At 38.8% G+C, this 10,403-nt stretch overlaps 1 protein-coding gene across 1 annotated transcript in view; it reads right to left on the bottom strand.

Annotated features, from left to right (window-relative positions):
- Afm (afamin) overlaps positions 1 to 9,991 on the bottom strand; it is a 22,723-nt gene extending 12,732 nt beyond the window's left edge. The window contains exons 1-7 of the mRNA XM_021162458.2: positions 9,870 to 9,991; positions 7,394 to 7,442; positions 7,055 to 7,187; positions 5,391 to 5,602; positions 4,410 to 4,542; positions 3,730 to 3,827; positions 2,862 to 2,991 (exon numbers count right to left, since the gene is read on the bottom strand). Of these exons, the coding sequence (XP_021018117.1) occupies positions 2,862 to 2,991; positions 3,730 to 3,827; positions 4,410 to 4,542; positions 5,391 to 5,602; positions 7,055 to 7,187; positions 7,394 to 7,442; positions 9,870 to 9,957 (843 nt within the window). The 5' untranslated portion in view covers positions 9,958 to 9,991. The remainder of the gene's footprint in view (positions 1 to 2,861; positions 2,992 to 3,729; positions 3,828 to 4,409; positions 4,543 to 5,390; positions 5,603 to 7,054; positions 7,188 to 7,393; positions 7,443 to 9,869) is intronic.
- Positions 9,992 to 10,403: the final 412 nt, after the last annotated feature.

Here is a 10,403-nt window from a genome sequence, read left to right as displayed (position 1 = left end):
ATTCGAGACAGGGTTTCTCTGTACAGCCCTGGCTGTCCTGGAACACACTTTGTAGACCAGGCTGGCCTCGAACTCAGAAATCCGCCTGCCTCTGCCTCTGCCTCTGCCTCTGCCTCCCAAGTGCTGGGATTAAAGGCATGTGCCACCACACCCGGCAGAAGCAGTCACTTTTGATTTTATTTTTAATAGGATTTAAGTCCCACTCCAGGAGATGGAACACATACATGACACTACTAAAGAGGCCAAGGATGGAGACTAGGTAGGTCATGGGCCTAGGGGAAAAGCTTCAACTATGGTTCCGCTAAACATGAATATAGCAATAAAATGACTCCTAATGACATATTGTTATAACCATAAATTAGTGCATCACTAAAGCCTCATCAGAGAACCCTCTTCTTGCAGTAAATAACACAGAGACCCAGAACTGGAGCATGGGTAGAGAGTGTGAGCTTTATAATATACTGGGTTCTGAATGGGATGTCTTTATCAAACCCTTCCCCTCAAAGATCCTGGATCTATGTGCAAGAGGAGATAGAAAGACTTTAAGAGCCAGAGGTGGTAAGTATTTCTGAGAAAATAGCATCTTTCAGATACAGCAGAGGAAAGTGGACACACAGCTCCATCCCTAACCAAGAAGCTGTTTACAGCTGACACCTTCTGGGAGAGAGAAAATCATTTTTCTCCAGTGGAGGGATACTGGCTATATCAATCATACTGCAGAGCATGCTCCATGCTCAGGAGCAGCTGTTAGTCAACATGTGTGTGTGTGTATGTGTGTGTGTGTCCATGTCCTTTCTGCTTGTTTTGTTATTGCATTGGATTTGTTTGGTTTGTTTATTTTTACTTTTATTTTCTGAGAGAAATAAAGGACACAAAGTTAAACAGGTAGGGAGATGGGGAGGATGTGGTTGGTTGGGGGAGGGGAAAGAACGTGATCAAAGTATATTGTAAGGGGGGAAATGTCAATAACAAAGGAACCAAAGGCTGATTAGGAAATTAACTATGACAGAAACTACCAGAGAAGACGTCCCAGAAGAAGAAACTTTCTTTTTCATGTAATCATTTCCACGTGGCTACTATAAATCTGCAGCTATTCAAATAATCAAATGTATGCCCTGTATAAAAGAGAAAACCCTGCCTTGCCCCCATTCTCACCATTTATCGTTGCTCTTACCTCTACATAAAGCTTGGGGACAAGGGAACAAAGGTTACCTTAGCCACACAGGATAAATTTTGAAATCAGATCCAGCTCCTGGTCCCCTCTCCAGCTTCTCCTACACCTTCACCCTACCCTGTCCCACACTCTCTGGGTACCTCAGGCCTCCCGAACTTGACTCAATGGATTCCCACTATCTGGAATCTTCTGGTGGCCTCTGAGGGTGAAGGATGGGAATGAGTCTGAGGCTAAGGTGAGAAATGGGATATAAATTGGTACCACATTTCCAGCATTCATAGCTCATCTGAAGCCAGCATTGTTCGAGGCCCAGCACTTTCTAGTTTCCCAAGAATTCATTCCTATTTTCAGTTAATGACAATTGGATTTCTTGCATTTCACCATAAAGACATTAAAAGGAGGAAATTTGAAATACAATATGATCCCTCAGTTTCAGCTTCAAGCCATAGAAAATTTAAATTATTATACTAGTTTAGTAAATTTGATTTAACATTATTAAACCCATATTCCCATAAACAACCAAATACTAAAAAATAAATTATGAGTGGCATCCCTTTAACTGGGTTACAGTTGAGAATAAAATAATTCAGGAGGACATCTTCTGTCTACTCCTTAATTTGAAGCACACATTTCCCAATACCTAAAATTCAAGTCATTTAAGTAATATACTGTCCTTAGTGTAAGTAAAACAAATTTTAAATCATCACCATAAAGCTTAATTTTAATTAAGAAGAAAGCTGTGCATTTTTAATGAAATTGTATTGACTTTAAAGTGCCTGAAAAATTTCAACTCTACAATATGTTTACCAGTATATTCCTTTAAAAATTCGCTTTGAGGGTTATGAGATGCTGGGGTAGGAGCAAGAAGTGGAAAGATGTTGGTCAAGGACAAAATTTCAGATCTATAGGAGAAATCATTTCAGGAATTCTACTATAAATCGTGGTGACTATAGTTAATGACGCATGTCATATAATTTGAAAATTGTTAGGTAAATAAATTGAAAGTACAGTACTCTTACCACAAAAATATAAGTATGTGAGAATAACGTAGAAATCCGTATTAAGTCATTTGATTTAGTCATACTACAATGCACACATATTAAAATATTATGCTTCATGCCATCAAAAATACACACACACATAGATACATACATACATACATACATACATACATAGATTTGTCAGTTAGAAAGAAAGAAAGAGGGAGAGAGGAGGAAGCTGCGAGGGGGAGAGAAGAAGGATCATTTGAAATTATTTGAAAAAACCTTAAGAAATCAAAGAAAGTAATTTTTTAAAATGTAATAATAATGTCATTTTCTGTGGGTTCCTGGGGACTTTTGATGTAAAGGAGAATAATTGCTAATGACAGGAAGAGATGGGGATGCTTGATAACAGGAGTTCTAGTCCAGTAAGATCTCTGTTCACAGCTACCTATTACATACTGTATGAAGAGCCAGAAGAGAAGAGCCTTGAAGTATCTAAACATATGGAAACAACAAACAGACAATGCACAAGCTGATTACTATGCATTGTGCACATAAAGGTATCACAATATTGTACCGAATCTCCTAACTATGAGAAATTTTATGTGGAAGTTAGAATGTAAAGAATAAATATTAAAAATGATTGGATTTTGCTTTTTTTTTCAAAGGGGTTTTTTAAGGTAAATCTTTTAAAGAAAATGTACCTGGCTTCGGATACACTGCACAACATCTCCTTCACAGCATCCTTCATACATGGAAGAAACATCTTCTAAGAGGGAAGTAAGGTCCTTAAATCCAATCTTGGGGAATTTTTTACTGAATACAGCAACGTTTCTGGAAAGATCATTGATAGAGCACTAAAATAATTTAAATAGACAATAAATAAAGAAGGCCTTTAATTAACTTACACGCATTGTAGAAGGAGCAAGGGCAATTGATACCATGAGTTTTACACAGAATTCCTATCAAATAGCTGATAGTGCTATTACAAGATCTATATCAGTGGCTCTCGCCTTCTTTAATACAGTTCCTCAGGTTGTGATAAACCCAAATTATTTTCATTCCTACTTCATAACCGTGCATATCTGCTACTGCTGTGAATCATAATATAAATACAGATATTTACTAATGGGTTACCCTTAGGTGACCCAGTTGAAAGGATCATTCAACTCCCAGAGGGGTCACGATCCACAGGTTGAGAACTACTGGTCTATATGCTCTCTTAGAAAATCACAGGGTGTTATTTGGCTGTTACTACCCACAATTCTGGATTCCAACTAGAAATGGCAAGAGAGGGGCTTCTCTGCCATAATTACTACAGCCAAACATACCACGTGAGCTGATTGCAGTTATAGAAAACCCATCATATACACTTTCGAAATGTATTTCAGAACAGCCTCTTTTCCCTTGGCATCCTCCCATCCCTGTGTCCTTAAGAATCAGAAAGACTACAAATAAAGTCATCAGCTACTTAACAGAAACAACAACCAAAAAAATAATAATGATGATGATAATATGTGTCACAAGCAAAAAAAAAAAAAAAACACACAAGAAACACAACACAAAACTTACATAGAGTTTAAGACCTTGGGTCCAAATTTTATAAGGGCTCCACAAACATTTCTTTGATAAGAAGATGATGCTTTTAAATATTGTGTGATGGGAGCTGCCTGAAAGCAAAGAAAATTCTGGTGAAACAAGACCAACACCTCACTGTTTTCTTAGTTTTTAATTACGTGTGTATCAACGACTCTGAAGATTTCCAGCTGCACAAAGTACATGGGGAATTTTTATCTCAGTAAATGTGCATGTTGAGAAAAATGTGCATCCTTGCCACATCACAAGAGTTGAGCTAGTATGTGTCATGACAGCATTGCATTTAGTAGAAGGTTTATTGCAGCATGTCCCTTGAACATGGCTGTCACTACCAGCATGATTCTACCTTACTATTAATGGCAAAAGAAAGTTTGCCACAGACAGAGAGCATCCCATCAGCATTTACCCTGAATATTTGTACACTTGGGCTTTCTTGCAATTTATAAGGGGAAACAAAACCAAGAGTGAGAACCTGGTAATTAGTGAATCTCTTTTAAGGTTTTCTGGTACACAGTACATTCCTATCAATGAGTGTACTAATATAATATTGAATGTGGCAGACACGCTTTTTGTAATGTTGAATTTTAAATGAAGATCCAGAGCCCATGGCATAGGGCAATTCCTCATCTCCTTGATGAAATAAGTGTGGTACCCACCTTGGCTTGAAAGCAGGTGGCTTTCTGTTGCTGCTCACAACATGTGGTTGCTGCCTCCTCAAACCAAGCAGCAACAGTTAGAAGAACAGGGGCGAAGACAAAGGGGTTCCTTCTGGCAACCTCATACATATAGCTATAAAACATTAAGTTGTTTTTTAAGGGGGAAGATGGGAAAGGAAGATGGAGAAGGATGAATGATGACAAGGGGAAATGGGGGAAGGCATGAAAAGCAAATGAAGGGAAGGGTAAGAGAGGAATTTCTACTGTAGCAACATTCATTGAGAAGCTGAACCAGTCATTTCCAGCCCTTAAAGTTAGAGATGCTAACTCCAAATTAAGGATGGCATGGGCAGTTCTCATCCTGAACACCACTGTATGTATTCTTCTTCCTTCCCTCCCTGTGATGTAAGAAGCCTGTCTCCCTCTCCCCACCACATCAAAGAAAAAGTCATCTGAACACTGCATATCCAAGATTCAAGAACATCCTTAAGTTCAAACAAAGTTGTGATTATTTCAAAGCACAGTAGTCTTCCAGAGGGATGGGGAAACAGCTTTCTTTCAGCATTCACTACACTATTGCAAAGAAATGGGCACTACATATTCAATAATGTAAGTCTTCCCACAGCAAAATGAGCAACTTCCCTTGGGAAGAAAATACTCCCATCCCATGTAGCCTAGCCATTCAGTGCTGGGCATATACCTCTGCCCTGAGGACTATCTCATGAGAAGACACAGAGCACCAATGTTGGAGTCTTAAAAGCAAGGTCCATAGCTACAGCCTCACTGAGCACAGGTCCTGACCCAATAAACATGGAGTGAGTTTATGAATCAGCCAATTCACCAATAAACCCCAGACAAGCAGAAATAAGGAAAAGCTGAAGCTGTTTGGAAAATAAAATTATGAAGCTCAAAAAAGAAGAATAGATTTTAGCCCAACAAGAACAATACCTCAAATCCTTTTGATACCAAAATTAAACTTACAGGTGTAGAAAAGATTCACTGTTATTTTTATAAGCTTGGCATTTCTCTTCTGGATCCAGAGTGGGGAAAGGGGGCAAGAATCCTACGTTAGCTTTCTTGTTGTAGAAGAAACAGAGTCTTCTTGGAAAGCCGGCTTTCCTGCAGCAATGAGAAAAGTTGTACTTCTGCAGCAGTCCCTCCATGTCACAGAACATGTCCTGGATAGCGTCATTCTGAACAATAAAGAAGAAGACAATGTTCTGTCAGGGTCAGACTCTTTCTACCCACCAAGAAGGTGCGGTGGACACATGAAGGATAGTACCACCTTTGAGGAAAAGGTTCCAGTTTCCTCACAGCTATGTACAGGATGTCTTTACCTAAAGTCTTTGGAGAGCATTCCCCATATGAGAAATGTCATCCAACAGGGAGCCTCCTTCACCTGGTACTATTTCTACAATGCCTCCTTTGTGGTTCCATAATAGACATTGTGCCAGCAAGTTGTCACGTGCTCTTTAAGCTCGTTGAAAATGGATTCTGGGAAGGAGGCTCTCCCTTGTCTCAGACTCAAGGATGTTTATTTCAAGTGTCTTCTAAATATCCCTGTCTGGGGCAAGCTGGCCATCTATTCCATGGCAGGGAGAGAGGAGCCCAGCAATCAGCTAAGAGCAGTAACGACATCATGCTCCTTCTAACAGAGGTTATTATGGTTTGTCCCATGATACAAAAACGTCTGCAGTGGGATGAGAAGCTACATCCTCATTCCTTGAGAGAGCATGCTGATGTCCTGGAAAACTCCAATTGGGAACTACAACAAAGCTTTTTCTTCATGAAACACCTCCCCAGCCGTTTCTATTGAGTAGTGTAAGTGTCCAGTGTTGTTGAGTAGTTAAGGTGTCTGATGCTATCTTTGTTCGTTCTCTTCAGCTGGGTGGTTCCAGTCACTTCTACGAGATGCTGTAAGTGCCTGGTTTGATGATGTTTTGCTATCTATATGCTGCTCCTTTTTGCTACTTGGTTTGTTTGTTTGTTTGTTTGTATTTTTGCTTGCTATATGCTTAGGAAACTCTCCCCCTTTGAAACTGAAAGTGGCCATTATTGATTAGTCCCAGTACCAAACAACTTCCTCTGTGGGCTTTCTTCTTATCTTCCAAAGTCGAAAACTCAATGTGGCTTTAGTCATGGTGTTCAACATTTTTTTACTGGGATTCCATCTGGAATCAGTCCAGAAGAGAGAGTGTGGGAGCAGAGCATGAGACAGTAAGAGGAACAACTAAGAGCCCTGGCCCTGTGCCCGTATCTCAGAAGATCGCCCCTGCCTTCGAGGATGTGACTGTCAATAAGTCATAGGCATAGAGATCGAAAGTGCATAACTTAGTCTTCCCATGTCCCGTAAGACAGAACTGTATTTCCCTTGAGAAAAGCACCTTATCCCAAATCCTGAAAACTAAGCAAAATAACAATTATATGGCCAGGCTGGAGAGATGGCTCAACTCTTTGGAGTGCAGAGAGAGAACCCACGTGTGCTTCCCAGCACCCACGCTGTCAGCTCACAACTGCCTGTAACAAAGGCTTCAGAGAGTAGACAGCCTCTTCTGCCACTCACACACAACTAAACACAAAACTCTATGTGTCTAGAGCACCATTCTTAGGCTTTGTTCAGATGAGACTCACAAGCAGTTACTTACAGCTATCTTTGAACACTCTGGAAGTGTGCTGTGAGCCCAGCACCTATCCCTGTAATCCAGCATGACTTTCACCAGCGTTTCCACCTCATCAAAGGATGCTTCCTGGACATACTGGGAAAACGCGATGATGGCCCTGTAAGGGTTCATGAAGAGTACACAGTGATCTTCTGCAGAATTTCTACTTACGTCTAAAAATAACTCATAGAGACATCGAATGGGTTTACTCTCTATGCAGCTGCTATTTAACTAAATTATCTATGAGGAACACTTGCCTTCCTGGAACATATCAGACAACAATACAATAAGTGTTATCATCAAAGGGAATCCAGAACAACTCACAGGTATGCAGTGTTCTCATCTATGAATTTCTGGGTAGCATTGAAATGATCTGAAAATCAAGGATATTTGGGTTATTACTTATCTTTATATTTTTACATTTTCCTAATAAGTAATTTTTCATGACATTCAAGTGTGAAACTATAAAAGGTGGAAATATTTTAACACATTTAATTTAACACATTTATTAAGGAATGTGAAAGTCTCTCTCTCTCACACACACACACACACACAAATATGAAACTTAATCACAGATGAGTATGTATTCAGAAGTGAGAATTTAATTTATTTGAATTTGTCTAAAACAGAGCAGAGTTTAGATTTTCCAATGATGGTGTGCCATTTCTGTGCAGTGTGTATGTCATTTATGACAAGAGAAGCTGATAGGTAATCTCCTCAAGACAAGGCCTGGTGACAGATATTATGCATCTATGGGTGGTGGCAGTCAATACAGCTTTTAATGCTAGCCAGTGAGGTTCTTCAAAAACCACAGATCCTTTCTCAGGGTATAGAAGATTTGTTTGTCCACATAAACTATATTTCTGGAGTACTTATTTCCTTTTTGCAATATTTATCTGGGCGCTATGAAATGATTGTGAGTTATATACTCGGCCACCTTCCTTGAACCTTGGCTTCCTGAGCACTCTCAGAGTAGGAATAACTTGTGCACATGCACATAGAAGGAATAGTTTGTGCACAGGGCTATGATCTAGTTTAGAATCAAGTTAAATATTAATCATGAATGCTTTGTAATCCCTAAGTAAAGAATCAGAAACGATTTCACGGGAGTTCCCTGTGAATTAATACTAAAAAAGAAGAGGAAGAAGAAGAAGAAGAAGAAGAAGAAGAAGAAGAAGAAGAAGAAGAAGAAGAAGAAGAAGAAGAAGAAGAAGAAGAAGAAGAAGGATATTTCAAAAATTAGCAAGAGAGTTAGGTGCCCAGTCTTATGTGTAGAGAAAATATGTAAGAAAAACAAATTTGTAAGGCAAGAAACCTTGAGACAAATTCTGGAGGCACAATCCATTTCATAAGAAGAACGAGGCCTCTTATAGAGTTTAGGTTATGAGGATCTTGCATGTAAAACCAGAAGTGTGGGCCTCAATTGGAAGCCATTGAGTTCTTCACATGGGATAGGAATATGGTCATGTTTACACAATAAGAAACACTGGACACTGAAGCATACTATGTGCTGGGCCTTCCATTGGTGCCTAACAAATGGAAAGCGATAGGAACTACATGTCAAGTAGAAAGAAGGATGATCAGATGGGATAGCATTGGAAGATCTTTAGGGGACTGTAGCGATTGTTCTATTGCAAAACAAAAAAAACAGAAAAACAAAAAAACAAACAAAAAAAACAATAGGATCTGAATTTTTCTGGGAGTAATGCAAAAGAAAGAAAGTACAGATGCAAAACACGTTAAACAGACAAAGAGCATCAGGCTCTGAAATGGGATGTTACATGGGGAGAGCAGAGGAGAACTTCAGGCACTGCCATCTCATCGAGCCTGCGTCTGCTCTCACTGGCAGGTACCTCGCAGTCAGGACCACTGTGATATGCTGAATACACTTGTGCAAATTATAATCATTTATTAATTTAATTTTTAGGATTGTATTATCATTACATCACTCTTCATTCTCCCACCTGTGCTCCAGTTTACCCCCCACCCCCTTGCTCTTTTTCAAGTGCATGGCCTCTTTTTCATTAATTGATCAATTGTTGTTATATATACATTATATATATTTATGTATTCTTTGATACATAGATACAACCTTATCAGTCTGTATAATATAATCTCACGTAAGTATATGTTTTCTGGGCTGACATTAAGCAAACTACATTCATGTGCAGAAGATGTGGCTTTCTGACCAGAAGGATTTAAAAGGACCTTCCTCTGGATAGGAAAATTTCAAAGTTTCTCCATTTGGTAAAATGTAAAAATTGCTCTTTCCTCCAGGTTGACACTCCTTACATAGTCTGTTGCTGTGGGTATGTAACAAACAGCTGAAGGAGAAATCAAGGTCTCATATACCCCGAGGGCATTTATTATCTACTTGGGAGACATACTGGACAACCAAAAATATTTTTTAAAGATTGTATATAAATGTTTATGCATGTGTATGTGAGTGTGAGTGTGTACATATGTATGTATGTATATGTACTGTATTTATGTTATTCTGTTAGACTAAATATATCCACCATAAAAAATTCTAATATTTTGAAGTCCAAATTACATCTCAAGAGAACACTATTCAGACTGTTGGCCGTTTCTAACTGCTAACATCCTGTAGAATAGATAATATGACAACCAAAATGAAAATCTATAGTGGGTTGTTTGCAATTACTGAAGAGTACACATAAACTAAGAAATGAGAGGAAAAATAAATTAAACCACAGGAATAATTAAAGTTTTTAAAGGCTAAAGAAAAGTAATTCCCCTAACTTAGCCACTCCTGGTAATACACAAGTAAACTTCTTACCTACGTCCTGAGGCTTTGTGGGTAGGGCTAGGGATTCAGTCAAAGACAACAGGAAAAAAATAAAACCTGTAAGTTTTAAGTGTCTCATGTTTGAATTTTAGAAAGAGGCTACATTCAAAAGAGTAATATGACTGGGGAAAAGAGGCACAACTTTTTATAGTATTCTTTGACCTAACATTTGTTAAAAAGTAACTTAGTTAATCTATTTCTGAAATACATAGGCTTTATTTTTTTTTTGGTCCTGGTGCAAATTTCTTGGTAATTATTAACTAGGGGAAAATTATGCTGTGTTTCACTGAGGAAAAAAAATCTGCTGAGTTGGAATAAAAAACCAAACCAGCCCAGCGAGACTCTGTCTTAGCAAAACAAAATAAAATGAGTTTGTAAATGTTCACACACACACATACACACAAATGAGTTAATAGAAAGAAAGAGAGAGAAGCGGGGGAGGGGGGAAGCAAATTTCCCGGGGCTGGAGGTCCATGTCTCTCCTGTGGGAAGCCTCTGAGTAGGCTCTTTTTTAAAANGATTCCA

This window comes from Mus caroli, chromosome 5 (genome assembly GCF_900094665.2).
Source record: "Mus caroli chromosome 5, CAROLI_EIJ_v1.1, whole genome shotgun sequence".
In the NCBI taxonomy this organism is placed as follows: domain Eukaryota; kingdom Metazoa; phylum Chordata; class Mammalia; order Rodentia; family Muridae; genus Mus; species Mus caroli.
The sequence above is the reverse complement of the archived record's forward strand: the minus strand, read 5'-3'. Positions and strand labels throughout refer to the sequence as shown.